This window comes from Trichechus manatus, unplaced genomic scaffold (assembly GCF_000243295.1).
Source record: "Trichechus manatus latirostris isolate Lorelei unplaced genomic scaffold, TriManLat1.0 scaffold00043, whole genome shotgun sequence".
Taxonomy (NCBI): domain Eukaryota; kingdom Metazoa; phylum Chordata; class Mammalia; order Sirenia; family Trichechidae; genus Trichechus; species Trichechus manatus.
In genome coordinates this window covers 8,280,317-8,301,646 of record NW_004443979.1, presented here as the reverse complement: position 1 = coordinate 8,301,646, position 21,330 = coordinate 8,280,317, and the positions used below count along the sequence as shown (strand labels likewise).

The 21,330-nt window shown below is 39.3% G+C and overlaps 1 protein-coding gene across 1 annotated transcript in view; it reads left to right on the top strand.

The window, feature by feature from the left end:
* AKAP6 (A-kinase anchoring protein 6) overlaps window positions 1–21,074 on the top strand; it is a 404,455-nt gene extending 383,381 nt beyond the window's left edge. The window contains exon 12 of the mRNA XM_004376527.2: window positions 17,742–21,074. Coding sequence (XP_004376584.1) covers window positions 17,742–21,065 — 3,324 coding nt within the window. The 3' untranslated portion in view covers window positions 21,066–21,074. The remainder of the gene's footprint in view (window positions 1–17,741) is intronic.
* Window positions 21,075–21,330: the final 256 nt, after the last annotated feature.

Here is a 21,330-nt window from a genome sequence, read left to right as displayed (position 1 = left end):
TAAACTCGCTGCCTTCTAATATTTCCAGTTGCTGTTGTTAATTTGATCCCATATAGATGGTTCTTAAAACAGCATAATGCTGAAGACAGACACTTTTTACTAGTTAAGCTAAACTATTATTTGGTTTTAAGAAGACTTCAGGGAATATTTTTGGTTTAAGGTTTAAAGATAATCTCAGGGCAATAGTTTCAGGGATTCATCCACCCTCTATGGCTCCAGAAATTCTGGAGTCCATGAGAATTTGAAATTCTGTTTTGCACTTTCCCCTTTTGATCAGGATTCTTCTATGGAATCTTTGATCAAATGTTCAGTAATGGTAGCCAGGCACCATCCAGTTCTGGTCTCATGGCAAAGGAGGCAGTTGTTCTTAGAAGCAGTTAGCCACACATTCCATATCCTCCTTCTATTCCTGACTCTCCTTCTTTCTGTGTTGCTCCAGGTTAACAGAGAACAATCATTGTGCCTTGGATGGCTGCTTGCAAGCTTTTAAGATCCTAGGCACTATGCAACAAACTAGGAGATAGAACAGAAGCACTAAACATGTTATTAGGCCAATTAACTGGGATGTCCCATGAAAACGTGACCCAATCTCCAAACCAAATCCCACGAGGTGTTTAGTTATACATAAGCAGTCTCAGCAGCTACTCTTTTTTCTTTTTGTCATTGTCATAAATGTATTTATCACACAATTTTTGCCAGTTCAGCTTTTTACAGGTGTACAACTTATTGACCGCAATTACAGTAATCGACCGTGGAACCCTTGTTAACTCACTCATTCAGTGCAACCAGCTTATCATCAGGCCCTACTGATATTACTTTCTAAATAATTTTTTAATCCATCTACTTTTCTCTAACTCCACTACCACCGCCTTAGTCCTTCAGCATCTCTGTTAAATGAGTTAATATGTGTGCAATGCTTAGCGTACTGCCTGGCACAGAGAAAGTGTTTAATAAACTTGAGTTGTTATTATCTTTATTCTTACCCATCACTGTGCCTCTAACATTGCCTTCTCCACATCTACTCTTGCCCCTTTAATCTTTTCTCTACCTGCAGCCTGCATAATCTTTCCAAGACATTAATCTGATCATGCTACTTTACCTACTTCTCCAGACTCATTTCCCATTACTTTTTTTTTTTTCTCTCACTGTATCCCAGACCCACTGCCTGCTGTCAGGCTTTCAAATGCAGCATGTTCCCTTCTGCCTCAGAGCCTTGCTCCTTCTGCCTTCACCATTCACCCATACCACTGCTCCCTTCCAGGAAATTCCTATTATCCTTCAGAAATCAGCTCAAGAGCTGCTTTCTCAGGCAAATTTTCCCTGACCTCCTAGAGTAAATCAAGTCCACCTCTTATATCTTCTCATAGATCCAAATTCTGTGTAGATTTTGCTTTCACAGCAGTTATCACAGATTGTAATCTCATCCACAAGATGCTAAGACTAAATCATGTCTATTTTACTCAGCACCTAAAAAAAAAAAAAAAACAAAAAAAAAAAACCCGTTGCCTTCGAGTTGATTCCAACTCATAGTAACCGTATAGGACAGAGTAGAACTGCCCCATAGAGTTTCCAAGGAGCAGCTGGTGGATTTGAATTTCCAACCTTTTGGTTAGCAGCTGAGCTCTTAACCACAGCCCCTCAGGGCTCCATTCAGTACCTAGTATTCAGTAAATATGTGTTGAATAAATTTACCAAATACATTTTTATTGAAGAATGAATGAAAGTGAGGTTTCTGAAAAGTTCATCTTAACTGACTTTACCCTCCGTATTTATTCTTTCTTCCTATCTCAGTCTTCCATTTATTTAGCCTTTGTTGAGCCACCTCCCTACTGTCTCATAAATTCATGATTTTCTCCACCAAAAAAACCCTGGTTTGAATTATTTAACAGAGCTGCCCAACTGTGTATCCTGAATCAGTTACATGTGAGTAAAGATTTTGAATCCTCACCCTTCCCAGAGGAGGGGGTGAGAAGGGACAGGGGAGGGACAGGGTAGGGCCTGAGAGAAGTCCAGGCCAGTTGCCTTCTGCAGTGAGCCGCCTCTTACTTCTGTCCCAGTATGCAAGTATATATTAGCATTTTCTGTGTGCCATGGCATGAAAAAGGCTGGGAAACACTGGTCTAGAAATAATAGGTATTCAGCCTCAGTATCAACCCACTGATCATGAAGCAATAGTCACATTTAAATTTTGATTGAAGAGAAAACATTTAAGTGAAACTGCCACTGGAGTCAAATAATTTTCTTATTCTACTATAGGAAGATCATATTTACTCTGATTTTTATTCAGATCTAATATTTTAGGTTTGTTGTTTCACTTGAATTGTGTTTATGATTTTGTAACATATAAATGACCAAGTATGCTGAATGTCAAGGAAAAGATGCTTGTGTTTAGTCAGGCAGGGGGTTAAAACTGAACTACCAATTTTGAAAGGCTAATTTTTACAAGGAGGAGTGTAGCAGTACAAAATAGTACAGTTAGGCCCATAGGCTCAAGATCTGAAAAACTAAAGCTATTTTAACATAGATTAAATGTTCTGCCCTTAATTTTGTCTTCTAATTTTTTTAGTGTTTAGTACCATCAATGTAAGCCCTACCATCAATATATGATTGCTAATTATGCAAGTATTGGATTCTGAATATATAACCTATTTACAAGGGTGGTTTTGTTGTATGGTTCCATTGGGTCATGGAATCAGAAGGAACTGAGCCTATAGGGAAATAATCAAGAAGTACTCCTTGAGTACCTGCTATATGCTTAGCATTGCTCTGGGATTTGCCTACACAGGTTTAGTAGGTCTAGTATAGGATATGATCTTCACTCCTAAAGAGTTTGCAAGCTATATAGGGTGGTGGTGTTGTTAGTTGCCATTGAGTCGATTCTGATTCATGGTGACTCCATGTGGGGTGATATTCAGATAATATTTACATAGATGAAACAATAATTATCCCACACTGTGTTTGGGGTGCAAATGACATTACAGATTTCAAAACTAAATACAAAGCTACAAGATACTTGAGAAGTGAGTCTGTGCTTAATGCACCTTTATATCTGCTCAGTTCCTATGCAGTACTATGTAGTAAGTAGTCAATGGCTGATAAATGTAAGTGCTAAATTATGTGGTTCTATCTCTAGTGCAAGAATCTAATGAGAGGGAAAACACTGAGGGCTAAAGTAACCAGAGAGATCTTTATAGAGGAGTTTAAAGACTGAATTTTGAGAGATTTGGATAAGGACAATAGAAACACATTCACTCATTCATTCAAAAACATTTATTGAGTGCCTACTATGAACAAAGGCATAGCTACCCAAGTGAGCAGAGAATATTCATGAGGCAGTTATTATAGTGATGGTCAGTTTTGGGGGAGCATTAAGAATTAAATTTCAGTCGTTTTTATGTGACCAGATTATGGAATGCCTTAAAAGTCAGGCAGAATAATGTAGTCTAGAAAATAGAAGGCCACTGGGGGGGAATTTTTTTTTTTTAATAAGAGAAGTAATACAATGAAAAAATTTATTTTAAGTAGCTTGGCTTGAAAGTGGTATGTAGGATTATCCTGAATACATTGTTGTCTCTTCTGTTTTGAAAAAAGTCTAGGGATCAGTTTTACAAACTTTGTTGGGAGTCTATGAGAATGTTTAGTTTCTCTTTTAATAGCAAAGTTCTTCTTGAGTATCTCACCTAACTTGCTGTAGTGTAATTCCATTTCTTGAATTTGGTCTTGTGGAATTAGAGAAATTGGTCATTGCCCTAGTCGTAATAACCTTTAAAATGCTGTAGAAAATAATTGTGTAAAAATTAAAGTGGTCAAAGCGTGCAAGATAATCCCATTTCAAGAGAAATTTTTGCATGTAAACGTGAAGTCACCCCTGTCCAGTGCAGGATCAGGAATTTTCAATTTGGTGAGTGTAAATTATCTTACATTCTCTTTATTCCTCACCCTATCACCATCATCATTTGTTAACTGTTAGTTTCTTGGCTCTTCATAAAGCTCTTGTCATCCCCAAGGATTAGAAAAGGAGGTTACAGCAATAAACATCCGAGTGATGTCCCCTTCTCCCTAGGATACTTATACGTCTAGCTGAGGACAGGAAGGGGAAACTGATTTGCAGCAATCTGCACAGGCAGGAGTGAGGAGACAGGACGTGCTGGCTGAAGACTCTGGGCAAGTCCTTTCCACTGGATGGTGGTTCCTAAAGGAGCTTTAGTGGGCCACTTACCACCCACTGGAGCTCAGCTGCTAACCAAAAGTTCGGCAGTTCAAGTCTACCAGCTGCTCCTTGGAAACCCTATAGGACAATTCTACTCTGTCCTGTAGGGTTGCTATGAGTCGGAATCGACTGAATGGCAACAGGTTTGGTTTGGTTTGGTTTACCACCTGTCACGGTTTAAATTATGTCCCCCCAAAAATGTGTATATCAGTTTGGATGGGCCATGATTCCTGGTACTGTGTGATTTTCCTGTATGTTGTAAACCTGCCTCTATGATGTTAATGAGGGAGGATGGGTGGCAGTTGTGTCAGTAAGGCAGGACCTGATCTACAAGACTGGATAGTGTCCTGGGGCAATCTCTTGAGATATAAAAGACAGAAGTAAGCAGTGAGACAGAGGGACCTCATACCATCAAGAAAGCAGTGCCAGGAGCAGAGCGCGTCCTTTGGACCGGGGTCCCTGGGCAGAGATGCTCCTAGTCCGGGGGAACACTGAAGAGAAGAAGGCCGACAGAGAGAAAAAGCCTTCCCCTGGAGCTGATGCCCTGAATTTGGACTTTTAGCCTACTTTGACTATGAGGAAATAAACTTCTCTTCATTAAAACCATCCACTTGTGGTATTTCTGTTGCAGCAGCACTGATGACTAAGACACCACCTACTCAACCTCCCTAACCGAGGATCCAGTTCAAAGAATGACAGTTCTCAATGAAAGGGCACAGTGTTCAGCCAAAATTATGAAGGATGAAGAAAGAGCTAGAGATTCAAGGAGTCCCTGGGCAGTGCAAATGGTTTAATGCTTGGCAGCTAAGCGAAGAGTTGGTGATTTGCATCCACCCAGAGGTGCCTGGAGATCTACTTCTGCAAAAAAAAAAAAATCAGCCATCGAAAACCCTATGAAGCACACTTTTACTCTGACACACATGAGGTTGCCATGAGTCGGAATCAACTCGGCAACTGGTTCTTGGTTTTTGGCTGTTTTTAAGGTTGTTCCTGTAAGATCACGAACCCACCTCCTCCAAGCTGATGCACATTAAAATTGGTTTATTTCATAATACAAAAGCCCAGAATATTAGGGGATCTAAAATAACCCATGCCTTTTTTCTCCTTTCTTTTCTTTTTTTATAGTCTAAAGGAACCCCACTTCAAATATGGAAGGGAGTCCAATTTTCAAAAAGCAGTTCCTCCTTTTTTTTTTTCCTTCAGAGCGGCACTCATACACAGTAGCAGTAGTAAAATAAACAACGATGTGTTGGATTTTGTTTCTCTTTATCTATATGACATTTGTGTCATCACTGTACCGCTAATCCATATTCAGCTCTTCATGTTTGGTGTGCAGTAATATGTAAATTATCTCGCCAGCTGCATGGAGCAGTGTTTGTTTATTCTATTTCTTTTGGCACGGCACAGAACTGAATTTCTGCCAAAATGGGACTGCTTCAGGGAGCACTAATGCTCTAGGAGGAAGTTTTGAAAGGAAACGCACATCATAAGTCTTCACTCTGTGAAGCAGCAAAATCAAAACAAACTTTCTGTTTACTAAAATATCAGTATTATGAGTGTAAAATAATGTGTTTGCTAAAATATAATGAGCACACGGCCCGTCTTCAGGATGCTGGGTGTACACGGGCTTTGGAAATGAGGACACAATTCTGAGACAGCAGGTGCATTTTTATTCTTGGAAAGGAGGTAGTCAAATGAAACAGACAAAATTTAAGGGAAGTCTAAGGGAGGAAGAAATATTTTAACATGGCATATTAATCTCTGGGAACACATGGCATTTACATGCATTTAAATGTGGACAGCTGTGGCGTTTAAGTGTTAAAAAATTTCATTAATGATGCATAGAGCTATCTACTTCTGTTGGCAGGCCTTTCAGTCTTCAATCTGACACTTCCTTTTTTACCCAGCAAGCTAATTTCCCCTCTTTTGTGAGGAGTAACTGTTTTCACACTACTGCTTACCCAGCAAGCCTCCTTATTGTTTCATGGTAATTATCTTCTCTAGCTTCACCTTCCGCAGTGAAGGGAGCGGGACTGTTCCTCCCCAGCACTAATGAAAGCTGCGTGTTATGGGTACGTTGTGTAAATAAACCTAAGGTCTGATCAGGCAACATAATAAATGAGTTCCTAAAGTTTATGGAGTCACAGCTCATCTAGTGGCTTTCCTAAATAATGAAGGGAAATGATTAATTTGGTGGAGGAGGTGCTTTAATATTGGAGAACAAAATAAAGGAGAAAAGGGAAAGCCTGTGTCAGCTTAGCATGGAACCAGTCTACAGGTAAACATAAGGGATCTCTATATTTCTGAATGTTCCCAGTGCTCCCTGAAGGCAGCAACGGTGTTTGCCAGGAAAATGTCTTGCACAGAGTAGGCCTCTGAAAAATACTGTTGATTTGGTAGGAGGTGGAGGTCACCTGGCTTTAAATTTCCCTGATTGCTTACTACTTATTAAGAGAAAAAAGCAGCCAAGCTTTATGTAGTGCAAAGTATGCTACACTCAGCACTAACTATAAGCAAAGCAGAGAGATCAGTCACAAATGCCACCATCGTCGAGTGTCTGGAGTGGTTAAATACACCAGGTATGGCCCAGGTAACCAGCTCCACTGGCCTGGTCAGCGTTTTGCCTCCTTGCCTCTCAGGACTATAAACTCAGCATATTCTCTTAGTTGCCAGCTCAAAAACCCATACACAAAGAGTTTGGAGCTTGGAGTCATTTAGGATTAGGTTTTTTAATTGCAAAAGCGTTTTATGGGATTGAGGTAACCCCAAGCCCCTAAGAGTGCTTTTTTTTTTCTTTTAATTTTACAAAATGAATTTAGATTTTCACATCATTTTTCTCTAGAATGAAATTTACATTTCTTTGATCTGGGAACCTTTTGTTTGGGTTACAGTTTGAATTAAGGTCCTGACATTTCAAACGCTCAAGAACCTCCTTCCTAAGAGCCCAGGAACAGAGCTTCTATTCCAACCAAGATTGAGTTTTTAAATCTAATCTCAGGATCCTTAGTAGTTTTCCTTAGAGATCTCAAAAAGAAAATCCCCCAGGGATTCTGAGTTTTTAACACATGTGAGGACTCCAGAATAGGAATCAGAAGTATAAAACCTCTTGGAAACTTACTTCATAGACATTTATTAGCTCCTAGGAAAATCCATCCTGAAATTTCAAGCAACCTTTCAAGTGTCAAAGTGTAACTTGTAAACTCTCGGACCATTTTTATGGAGGGAACAGTGACAGCTCAAGGGAGGTGTTCTAGCAATTCTGAGACTTTGTAGTCCTTCCTAAGCCCCAAAGCAGCTATTTTATAAGGGAGGCTATTAAAACAAAAATATACATCCAAATGAAATAAAATCAGATACAGAATCCAGGGTTAAGACATTTTAAGAAAACTTATCATGGCTGACCTGTCTGTTACTCAGCCTGAACCTTGGGTCAGTCAGATGAGAAACATGAGAAAACAAAGATGGGTTGGGTTGACTGATATAGATAAGATGGAAAGGAAACTAAAATTTTAGGTGCCATTTTTTATCATTCTTAATTTGCTTATCTAATTTGCTAATGTTTTATTCATTTTTTTCCCCTCTGAATAGTGAGTTGTAATCATAGTCTTATAATTAAAAAGAAAAACACAATTAAGAACCATAATGATACAGTGTTGTTTCCTGATGTGTACGTACCCTTTTTGAAAGTGAATAGACACAAAATTGTCTGAACTAATATGGACTTTTCAAAGATCATGAACCCTTAACATGGGTGAACTCTGTCATCTAATGTGTGGCTTTTCAGGCAGACCTCAGCATGTTGGCAAAGCTCTCCTTTTTCATTTAGGCTACCTCAGGATCTTGCCAAGAATCTGTGTTCTTAAAATTGGGTCTGAAAGTTAGGAACCCAATTCTATCTTACATAAAAGCTCATATGTTAGGAAACTTCACTTGCTTACATGACGACTCACCTCCTTTTTACTACCAATATTCTTGGTAAGCTTTTAAAATTGTAGCATTTGATTAACGTAAGATCATTATCATGAAGGAGGGAGAAGGGTATAATTTTCGATAAGGCAAAGGTGAGGCACAAAATTCAAATGTTATGTCAACTCCTGACAGTCAAAAGACAAACACCAACCAGCTAGAACAATGCCAAAAAAATGAGACCAGATGTTATCATTAAGGGAAAAAAAATTGTTTATGCAGCTTGGCATGTGGGTCTGTCATCATCATCCAAATAGATATACCGTGTGGTTGAATGAAGAAAATGCCACCATTTCATTTTGCTTGGGCTTTTACAGCTTCATTGAGCTTATTTTTCCTTTCAGCTTCCTTTTATTTCAGTTCTGAGTAATACTGGAGAGGTCAGATAAAGAAATTCCTTTTATTTAAAAAACTCTGAATTTTTTTAAATTCATTTTTTAAATCTTAAATTCAGATACTTTCTTGAAATCTGGGGGAAAATTCTGGGGGAAACACAGAATAGTGACTGAGAAGAGAAAAATCAGTTTTCGTATTTAGTCTGTTCTGAGTATAAAAAAATTTCATATGTTCACATGGAAAGCAGTTTTCTAAAACAAAAGATAAATAATTTATTTCCCAATGAAAGTAGATTATTTTTCTAGTTACTTCTAGTCTAACATTCACAGTTGGGTGGGAAATTAACTTTTTTTCCCCTGCAGTGGATGCTTAACAGATATGAATAATGATTTATACAAGAATGAACTTGTTTAAGAAAAACGTGGCTTGATGCAAGGCATTCATTTGTTGCCACCTAGCTTTAGTACTACTAATGCTAAAGTAACTGCACCTAAGAATTATTTTAAATTATGACTACATCTAAGTTTCCTTAATTTATTGACACGAACACATTGCTTCTTAATTGAAACAGCACTACTGCAGGGCAGACCCTGCAGCGAAACTAAAGTTGTGGGAAGAAAGAAGTGCTTATGTTTTGTGTAGCCCTCTTTTTTCCCTGGAATTCCTTCCTATAGCCTCAAGATCACTCTGTTTATAGGAGATTAAAGTTCTTGGCAGTCTATTATTCACAAGCAAAGTGAAATCCCAAAGAAATAAATAGGACTTTTTTTGGCTTAAAATAGATACAGAATCAGGATGGGCTGCTGTGTCTGGTGTTGGAAGGCAGAGGTGCTAGAACAACTGAAGAGCTTTCTATTCATTCTGTGGGCTCCATGATTTCTTCACGTCTATTCTTCTTCCAAACTGGTGCTAAAAGACAAGAAAGGTGGTGAACAGCACCCGGTAGGACCATGCTCTCAATTTCAAAGTGGAATCTAGACTCCTGGCTACTCTCTAGCACGTCCTGTAGTCATTTCCCCTCCCACCAGTCTCTGTAAGGTTACGAATGACTCTCTTCTTGCTAATTCAGTGTCTTTTCCCTCACCTTCTATCTTCTCTTCTCTGCTCATTTAAAACTCTAAAGAACCTGCTACATTAAAATTCTCTCTTCTCTAAGCTCCTAGAATATTATGCCAGTCCTGCTTGGATTTTCCTGCTGTATTTCCATGGCTCATTGCTCATCCCTTCTTTGTGGGTGTCCACAAGGCTTTGCCTTATCTGCCTTTGATTCATATTGTTCCCTCTTCCTGTAATGCTTTCTCTTGCTCTCTTTTCCTCAAATTCCTTTCTCCTCAACGTAGCCCATCTACCCTTCCAAGTACAGGTAGTCCCTGACTTAACGACATATTGGAGTTACAACAAACCACACAATAGGACCATCGGGTTTTTTTGTTTGTTTGTTTTTTGATACATCTTATTGTTAGTAATATGTACTACATACAATGTTGAAGTGTGTATCTGTAAGTTTATATGTAATGTTTCCAACCCCCAAAGACAAAGACCAGATTTAAAAAGATACTGATACCAAAAGGCAATAATAATGAAAAGTATATTAAAAAAAAATGAGGTATTCAACTTACATCAGAATTGACTTACTTATAACAGAGTTGTCAGAATGGAACCCCGTCATAAGCTGGTGACTACCTGTAATAGAAGATCAGACTGCAGGTGGTTAACCTACAGCAGATGACCCAGGGGAGCCTCTAGGGCGAAAACAGAACAAAGATAGAACTGTGGGACACGTCGACATTTAAGAGTCTAAGACTATCTTAGCATCAAGGAAAGAGAACTTTTCAAGAAAATTGGAGACAAATGCTACAGAAGAATCAAGTAATATAAGGTCAGAGAAGATTCAGCTGGATTGGGTTATCAGAAAGTCCGTGGTTATCCTGCTAAATGATTCAACAAATGAAGGTCCTATTAATCACACTCCCTCTCTCTCCTCAAAAGAGCTCACTGCATTGAAGTCAGTAAAGCTGAACTGAGGCAAGTACTATACATAGACATTCTTTTCTTCTGCATTTCCAGGAATGATGAGCATGCATGAAGACCAAACAAAGAAGCCCATAATAAAAATTATATTTATTGATAATATATACACAGTGATACAAGTGAATTCAGATATATTATCTGTTGTAATCTTTTATAAGCAAGGTCCTCAACAGAATGATGAAGTTCTTTTATGTTTGATGGTGCTACATGCTCTGAAACGCAACAAAACTGAAGGCTCCTCTTAGCTTTTTTGTTTTAATTTTGCTTTTATTGAGGTGAAATTCACATAACATAAAATTAGTCATTTTAAAGTGAACGATTCAGTGGCATTTAGTACATTCACAATGCTGCGTACCCACCACCTCAGTCTAATTCCAGAACATTTTCATCACTCGAAAAGGAAAGGCCATAACTATTAAGCAGTCACTCTCAATTCCCCCCTCTTCCCAGCCCCAGGCAACCACCAATCTGTGTTCTGTCTCTGTGGATTTACCTATTCTGGATATTTCATATAAATGGAATCATACTGTATATGACCTTTGTGTCTGGCTCCTTTCACTTAGCCATAATGCTTTAGAGACTAGTAGCTTTTATCATGGAGAAGTGGCACCAGCTTGAAAGTCAGAGATTCTCCAAGTGTTTTGCCATGGCAGAGTTTAATCTCAGGTCCTTCCTTAGATCCCTTCAGCAGTTCATGAGCCCGTGAGCAAGTCTTTCTTTCTCATTTTATTCAGTAAATATTTTTTGAGAACCTACCCTATGCCAGGCACTGGTTTAGGTGCTGAGTTCTAGTGGTGACTGGGCAAAGCCTGTGCCCTCATGGTGTATACATCTGGGAGGAAAGCTCCTCTTTCCCCATATTGAACTCCTGGTCCCTGTTGAGAATAAAGGCAAATTTTCCTATTATAAAACTTATTTTAAAACAACCTCTAATGGATTTTTTTTCAACTATTTCAGAAATATCTGTGTAGTCAGACTGGGAAATATGTCCATGTCAGTACACATTTTAGTGAGATTTGTGAGATGACTTTGGATTTTACTTGTCTGTTCTGAGTTTCTGATCAGCTTCGTTATTGAAAAAGAGCATTCACTAGAACAGTTTTTGATCATTAGTGTGAGATAGACTTTCAAAGCATTTTCTGAGCTGAGACAAGTTACTTTAACATCATTGTCAATCTGATAGATAGTGAGCAGGATTTGATTGCTCTAATGTGTCAGTTGTGATAGAATTTCACAGACAATGGACCTGCCTTTTAAGAAAAGATTATTTTCAGGAAATACAAAGTCATTGGGCTTTGCTGAGAGCTGGGCAGGTGTCTTTTTCTTATTTGGTTATTCCTGAGGAGATAAACCTACCCTGAGCATGCAAAGCAAGCCCACCACCCCATTTGCTTCATAATGGGAGTGAGTAAGGGTCCTAATCGATGTTTATTTCATTGAATTCCATGTATGTGGTTGTACTAAAAGAATTGTCAACCAACCACCAGTCTTAATGCAAACATTGTTAGATTATTTAATGCTTAGCTGCATTATGCTCCTGTCATGAAGCTTAAGGAATGTGTAACTGCCACTCACTGTGCTCCTACTGTGTGCCAGCCCTCCTCATAGGACTTTACATACATCTTCTCATTTAAAGCTCACAACAACCTGTAAGGTAGGCACAGTATACTGTGATTATCCCTGATAGACAAATGATGGGACTGAGGCATATAGAAGTTAAATAATGTGTCCAGGGTCTCACAGACAACAGGTGGGAGAGGGGATCCAGTATCCAAACCCAGATCTGTTTGAGTTACTGCCCCAAATCCCAAAATAAACAGTGAACATTTTTGTTTTTTCACCCATTTCTTTCTTTCTATGTTTATCTATATGTATATATATATTTTGCTAACTCTGAATCCATTCTCTGAACAAGAGGCAGCTTAGTTACAAACTCCAAGTTCTCATAAAAGCTGACTTTTGTTTTCTGAGGACTTGCTGTTTGTTGTTGTTGATGCTGTTTTTGTTTTTACAAAATCTCTAAGTCTAACTTAGGAAAATAATTATGCATCTAATGCTCAGACACTTTGGTTTTAGGTTTAGGGGAGGTTGCTAGGAAAAATATTACATCAAAAAAGAAGAGTAAATATATGTCTTAGGCTGGGTTCTCTAGAGAAGCAGAACCAGTGAAATGTGTATACACACACACACAGAGATTTATTTCAAGGAAATGGCTCATGCAGTTGTGGAGGCTGGCAAGTCCCAAATAGAGGCTTCTCCTGACTCACATGGTTGCAGGGACTGATGAACCCCAAATCTGCAAGTCAGAGAGCAGGCTGCTGGCTCATAGGACTGCAGGATCTGGCAAATCCCAAAATCTGCAGGTCAGACAGCAGGCTCCTAGCTCAGGTCCCAAGAACCGGAGGCCAGAGGATGATGAATCGGATGTAAGATCCAGAGAGGGCAGGCTTTGCTAGAACATCTACATATATTGGATGCAGGCCACATCCTTTCAATTGATGGGCTGCTCACATCAGATCCCAAAATGGTGTATGATTACATAATAACTGCCAAACCACTGAGAATCTTGGCCTAGCCAAGTTGACACATAACCTTAACCATCACGGTGTATGAAGGTTGGAATTGCTCCTCATTTAAATTGATTCCCCATCCTGATCTATATTTTATTTTCTCCCTCCTCTCCATCACCCCCTCAAATCTCCATGCATTCTGCCTTTCTCCATACGGTAAATATGTATGTCGTTATTCACTTACAGTTAAAGCTGTTTATATTTTTGTCCTTTTTATTTATTTGTATGTTTTTGATGTGTTCTACTTTTCTGTAGGTAAATCTCTCCTCCCAGATCTTTGTGTGTTATATTGCGGAGTAAGCTCCTGGGTCTAGAATAAGCTGAAGGAACACAAATTGCCAGGCTTCCTAATGGTGTTGCCCATTCTGAGCTCCAGAAGTTTGACTGCAACATTTAGTTCATCCTAGTCTTTTTGAGATGCTTCAGGAAAAGTCTTTTAAAAGATGCAACTTTTTAAAGGAAATTAAAGGAATCTAGAGGCAGCTATGTCAGACCTCTCTTGGGCTGTTGTTTTATAGCATGTCAGATTCTTTCATCTCCACTCTTTAGCTGATTACGGGTTTCTCATCTCATAAACACTCACCATTTAAGCTAAAATTTGGAGAAAATTCTAGAAATGTAATCCTAGGCAGCCTAACTCAGTTAAAGCCCTACAAGTACAGAAGGAAGTTAATTTGGATACTTACTGCTTGCTGCATTTGGAATCTTGGTACTTACATCATCATCATCATTTTCCCAGTTATTTGTAGTTATTTATATATATTGTATTACTATAGATAATCTGCTTCCAAGAATAACCATAAAATATAATAAGCTTGTTTTGTGCCATTGCGTTGATTCTGACCCGTAGCAGCCCTATAGGGTTTCCTAGGCTGTAATCTTTACAGGAGCAGATCACCACAGCGTCTCTCCCATGGAGCCACTGGTGGGTTCGAACCATCAGCCTTTCAGTTAGCAGCAGAGCACTTAACCATTGCAGTGTATATATCATGTGAAACGTGATATAAACACTAACAGCATGTGAGGCGGCATTGATTCGACAGTACACAACATGTAATAAACTAGCACCTTTTAATTCCATTTATTTCTTGAGCAGATTTGTAAAGATATATATAATTATCTATATAGTACCATTGCTTTAGGTCAGGATTCTATATCTGTGAAGCAGGTTTATGGATGAAAGTCCTTTGCACAAATTTAATTTAGAATTATCTCTGGAATTGCAAATCTCTATTGGAACCTCATTTATAACTCACTATCCTTTTGGTTTCAGTCAAATATCCTTAGATTTTATCGAAATCTGTATTGATATATGATTTCATCAAAAACAGGAATATTTATGTCTTTTTAAAAAGTAGCAGACAATTCCTCTGGAAAAAAATACAAAAAAAAAAAAGAGAGAAGGGAGGAGGGAGGGAGAGACTGGGGGTGGGAGGAAAGGGAAAGGGGAGGAAAAGAAAACACAAACATTTTCAGCAATACATAGATGTTCAAAGGTCCAAAGATTGTTAAGACATTTTTCAGTTTAGGAGAATGACATCCTTTTTAATTTTTTACTCATTACTGGTAAAACAAAGTACTGTACAAAACTGAATAAAAATATAAAAAACAATGAAACAGGGAAGAAGGACTTTTCCTTCAGACGCCTGCAATGAATAACTTAATTATTAATTAGCTTGTGGATTATTGGCTATGTTGGACCATCATCAAAAGAGCATCAGAGGAAACAATTTTCACTTTAGTAGTTACATTACTGTGTAGGCATATCTTTTTTTTAAATGCAACTTTTTTAGTTATATAAATATTCTTGTGTCATTCCTCTTGGAAGCTCTTCACACTTTATTGCCCCAGGGGTATGTTTTATGGCTGAGGCTAAATCCTGAGGAAATGGAAGTTTTATTGAAAATATTGACAGGATTTAATCCGCAACAGGAAGGGAGTGAGTAGCGCTTCTTTCATATGTAAAATTTAAAGTCTCAAGTGAAGATGTTCCAGTGGATACTGTCAGATTTTCTCTGGAATTGGCATACAAAGAAATTTCAGAAATCACAATAACTTCAAGAGGTTTATAGGAAGGGAGCGTTAAGAAAGGAAACGGAATATTACATCCAAAAGTTTAATCTTTTCCTATGGAAACTTTCCACTCCAACTTTATTAAGCAAAGGATTTGTTATTTTAGGTGCTGCTATAAGTTTTTGTACTTTCTTAGACTTGAATTTGTAAAGCCCTAAAGGAAGCATTTGATGAGGAAACAGCTGTGTCATGGAAGACGAGTCCGAGTTGCAGGAGTTACTTGGGCTAAGCTGCCGACGCACAACCTCATGGCACAATTCCTGTGTCGGGTGTGAGCCCCCCAGGTTTGGGACCCTCCTGAAAATCTGTGTTGCTAAATGTGGAAGTCAACCAGAGATTTACAAAGAAAGTTCCTATGAAAGACTAGTTGGGTTATTTATTAACACTCCCAGAGTACAGTGTCAGCCAAGACAGTACTTGAAATTAATATACTATTTGATTAGACTGATTGATTGTTTCTGCAGCTGAGCATTTTAACATTCATTAGCCATACTAATCGGTCATTAGTACTTCCTTTATCAGCAAGCAAAGAATAAACAGAAATTCTAATAAAAATTCATCACAGTGAATGTACTCCATACCTAAGCAAGTGTGATGACTGCCAGTTTACTAGATTAACTGCTGTAACATTGGTAGAGGAAAGATTTCTGTTACAAAATTTTAAAATATCCCTATTAATGTTTACTTTGTAACTGGACTCTTTTAAATTTAAGTAGGCTATTCAGATAATCTCTTACATATCCAGTACAATAAGGTGCTAATGGGTGTTTTATACTTAATGTGTTTGTGTGGTATCCTTTAAGCATTTGTTTCAGGAAGAATTGAGGGCTTTCTTAGGAAAGTTCCACTGATGTGCTTCAGGTGGAGCTTTTCTCCCCCCACCGCTGAGGAATAAAAGCATTATGGTCTATTTTTCAACCAGACTGTTAAAATAATTCTGCCCTGTAATGCAAATATGCTGACCTGTTATACTGTGTGACAATCTTTCTCTAACTACCATGTCATGAATCCCTTGTGGTTTTAAGGGCAAATTAGAAGGAATGATGAGAAAGAGAGAAGAAGAGAATGAAGGGGGAAGAAAGGGACCCTTTATGAATGGGCTGAAGGCCATTCTAGAACTATTTTACCTTAGGAATTACAGCAACTTTATACTGATTGCCTCCCTCAGCATTTCACAAGCATTAGCGCATTTAATACTCAGAATGGTCTTTGAAAGGTAGATAGTACTATCCCCATTTTGCAGGTGAGGAAACTGGGGATCAGAAAGGTTAAGCAACTTGCCCTAGGTCATACAGCTGGTAGGCAGCAAAGTCAGTACTTCAGCCAGTCTGCCAGGTTCCAAAGCTATGCTTATCTTCCTGGCCATCCTGCAGCTGTACAAACTGAGCTGCAAAATTCTGTATGTGTTTCTGTTTGTAGGTGGGCCTGGCAAGGTCTGCAGTATATGTATCACCTCTGTTGGCTCTAGCATGAATCCAGACAACTGGATAGGCAAGTGAGGATGGTGAAGGAAACTGGACAGAATCTAGGATCCCATCCAGCTACTGTGTCCTAGAATGTGGCAAGATCTACCTAAACAGGGGTAAACCAGGAAGTCCAAGGAAAGGTCAAGGGGTCCCAACTGGGCAGGCAGAGAGCAGTGTAAGGGAATCTGGGCTACTTCATCCTTGGGAATCAGGAAAGTCTTCAGATAAGTTATTATTCTGGGGCTGGAGGGGGAGGTTCCTGCCAATAAGAAATAGGGGCAAGACTGACAATAGTCAAATAAGTTAACAAGTATCAAAGGGGAATCTCTGTCATGAGAGACTGGGGAAGAGAAGGACTGAGAGAACTATTATTAAGGGACTGCTTGGAAACACTGGGCCTGGGACTCAGAGCCCAGGAGGATGACTAACACAAGGTGAGGAAGCCAGTCAAATGTTGCCCATCTTAGGTCTGATTGGGTACAGGGCTGATTTCTGAAGTGGAAGAGCCCTGCAAGGGAACGGAAAGGAAGGAGTGGGCAGTCAAGAGCTCTGGCCCATGAATGGCTCTACAAGTTGGCTACAACTCTATTCTAAGACCCCAGGCAAAAGCTGCTTCAAAAAAGGACCTAGGAATAGAAGTGAGAGGGAGTTTGCTGTGTGTGTCTGCAGAGTATTCCATTATGGACTCTGGAATTAAAACACAATCAGGGCAAATGTAGCTTAAGAGATACCACAGATTGTAGTTCTTTTTATCTTCATTTGTATGGCAATTTTATCTTTATGCAACCTAAGATTAAAAATGTAGAGGGATCAATAGGAAATGGTTAATTCTATAAATAACAATTCAATTGCAATGTTAAATTTTAATCTATGTTTTGCTTTCAGTGACAAATCCCTATTGATAGAAAAGCCTATTTCAGTAACTTTTGGGTGTTATTCCAGAGAAGAATAGAGCTCATAAATTATGCTGTCTTTCAAATTTATGCTTAGGGCAGTTTTCTTTCCTGATTCTTCCAAAAGATTTTTAATATATAAAATTTTCATGCTTGTGTTCCCTAATTCTTCCTCTTCTTTTTTTCCTCTATGCAGGAGACTTTGAATGTGATTGATCCTGGCTTGATGGACCTAAACGGGACAAGTGAGGATGCTCTGGAATGGGATGAAACTGACATAAGTAATAAATTAATTAGTTTGAATGAAGAATCAAATGACCTTGATCAAGAACACCAATCTGTCATGCCTTCCATGAACCTTGAAGAGACAGGGAGTGAGGACCCTGGTTATGAAGAGGAGGAAGGTGATCTTGGGGGATCTCACTATGCCTCAAGTATTACTGCCCCCTCCAGTCCACACATTTACCAAGTGTACAGCCTCCACAATGTAGAACTCTATGAGGACAACCACGTGCCCTTTCTGAAAAACAATCCAAAGTTCGCCAGCATGACACAGCCTAGTGTTTTAACTAAGAGTCTCAGTAAAGACTCTTCATTTTCATCTACCAAATCACTGCCAGATCTTCTAGGGGGAACCAATTTGGTGAAGCCCTGCCCATGCCATGGAGGGGACATGAGCCAGAATTCAGGCAGTGAGAGTGGAATCGTCAGTGAAGGAGACACTGAAACCACTACTAACTCTGAAATGTGCTTGCTCAATGCAGTGGATGGGTCCTCAAGTAACCCTGAAACCGAACATCTGGACCCACAAGTAGGAGATGCAGTTAACGCGGTAACTCAAAAATTTAAAGATGAGGAGGAACTTCCAAATAGCTCTCAGTCATCCATTTCACCAGTGAGTTGTGTAAATGGAAAAGTTGGAGATTTAAGCAGTGTTACCAAACATACCCCTGATTGTTTGGGAGAAGAATTACAAGGAAAACATGATGTGTTTACATTTTATGATTACTCATACCTCCAAGGCTCAAAACTCAAATTACCAATGATAATGAAACAGTCACAAAGTGAAAAAGCAAATGTGGAGGATCCTCTGCTTCATGGTTTTTATTTTGATAAAAAATCCTGCAAATCTAAATATCAGGGTACAGAGTTACAACCAGATGCACCTCCCCATGAAAGGCTTTTGGCAAGTGCGTCCCATGACATGGATCGCAATTCATATAAAAGTGGTGATGTAGAGAAGACATTCACTGGCATGCAGAATGCCAAACCACTTTCTCTTTTATCTCATAGTTCATCCATCGAGTCGCTTTCTCCAGGGGGTGACTTATTTGCATTGGGCACCTTTAAAAATGGCAGTGACAGCCTCCAGCGAAGCACTTCTTTAGAAAGTTGGTTGACATCCTATAAAAGCAATGAAGATCTTTTTAGCTGTCACAGCTCTGGGAACATAAGTGCCAGCAGTGGCTCGGTTGGTGAACTGAGCAAAAGGACATTAGATCTCCTGAATCGTTTGGAGAATATCCAGAGCCCCTCAGAGCAAAAGATAAAGCGAAGTGTTTCTGATATTACTCTCCAAAGCAGTTCCCAAAAGATGTCCTTTACTGGCCAGCTGTCATTGGACATAGCATCTTCTATCAATGAAGACTCGGCGGCATCTCTTACAGAACTTAGCAGCAGTGATGAGCTCTCTCTTTGCTCAGAGGATATCGTGTTACACAAGAACAAGATCCCGGAATCGAATGCATCTTTCAGAAAGCGCTTGACTCATTCAGTGGCTGATGAAAGCGACGTCAATGTCAGCATGATCGTTAATGTCTCTTGCACCTCTGCTTGCACTGATGATGAAGATGACAGCGATCTCCTCTCCAGCTCTACGCTCACCTTGACGGAAGAAGAGCTATGCATCAAAGATGAGGATGATGACTCCAGTATTGCAACAGATGATGAAATTTATGAAGATTGCAACTTGATGTCAGGGCTGGACTATATAAAGAATGAACTGCAGACCTGGATTAGGCCAAAGTTATCCCTGACAAGAGATAAGAGAAGGTGCACTCTGAGTGATGAAATAAAGAGCAGTAAAGATGTAAGTAGTAGCAAGATGACCAATCCCTCTGATACCCTGAACATTGAGGCCCTTCTAAATGGCTCCATGAAAAGTCTCTCTGAAAATAATGGAAATGGTAAGAATTTATCCCATACCCATGAGTTAGGGACAAAGGGTGAAAATAAGAAAAATATTTTCAAAGTTAACAAGGATCCATATGTGGCTGACATGGAGAACGGTAATATTGAGAGTACTTCAGAAAGGAAGAAGGACAAACTGGATGGTATTTCAAAGGTATCAGAAAATCTTGGTTCAGCTGGGAAAAAGATTTCAGAGAGTGAACTTTGTAAGTGTAAAGCATTTATAGGTAGCTCAGATGATACAAATACTGCTGGAAAGGAATTTGTTCCCCAAACTGTTAGACATCTTTCAAAGAAATGTCAAAACCACAATTTGGAAAATCAAAGTGTTACTTCGGTTTCCACTGAGAAGTCTTGCCCAGAACTCCCTTCAGAAACCAGAGTTATCAATAGACAAGACTCTGATGTGCTGAAATCTTCATCTGTTGATACACCAAGTATGGGTGGAAAATCTGCCGGTTGTTGCCCAGCACTTGAAGAAAATGAAACAGAGGAAAATGCTGCTATCAGCGACAACATTTCCTGTTGCAACTGTGAGCCAGATGTTTTCCATCAAAAAGATGCTGAAGACTGCTCAGTACACGACTTTGTTAAGGAAATCATTGACATGGCTTCAACAGCCCTAAAAAGTAAATCTCAACCTGAAAATGAGGCAACTACTCCTACTTCATTAACTCAAATCAAGGAGAAAGTGTTGGAACATTCTCACCGGCCCATCCAGCTGAGAAAAGGGGACTTTTATTCCTACTTATCTCTCTCATCTCATGACAGCGACTGTGGGGAGGTCACCAATTACATAGAAGAGAAGAGCCATACTCCATTGCCTCTGGACACTGCTGACTCTGGTTTAGATGACAAGGAAGACATTGAATGCTTCTTTGAGGCCTGTGTAGAGGATGACCCTGATGGAGAGGAGCCCTGTTTTGCTAGTGCTCCTCCAAGTGAACCTGCAGTTCCTGATGAAGCTGCAGTGTCACTACAAGCCAATGATGCAGATATGGTGGCTCTTTCAAGCCCTCCACCTCAGAAAGGATCTGATGTGGGAAAGGAAGTGGATGGTCCTCCCCAAACTTCTAGTGGCTGTGAAGAAACTTCAGAGTTAACAACTCCCTCAAGGCTGGGCAGTGAAAAGGAGAGCCTAGGAAACCTAGGTGGATCTGGAATGCCAGAGTACAATGCTGCTTCAGCCAAATCTATAGCTCCAGGCCTTTCCTTGAAGGCAAAGCAGCCAAAACAAAAGGCTGCATTGCATCCCAGTCCCACAACTTTAGCCTGTGAGGAAAATCTTCTAAACCTTCATGAAAAAAGACACAGAAATATGCATAGGTAGAATGTAACCTTCCCCAAGCATGAAAATCATCTCATTGAAAGGTACGTGAAATCGTGTTTTAACGACCTACACTGAAACATAATAATGCAGTCTCTAGAACCACTACTTAAACGCATTTTTCTATCAGTTATTTGCATACAAACATATGTGTGTGGGTGTGTATGTGTGTGTGCGTGTATTTAATATGAGCTTGAGTCAACAAAACCATGATAGAGGAAAAGACTAGTCGGAATGACGACAATGGCAGATATTTATCTGAATAAGA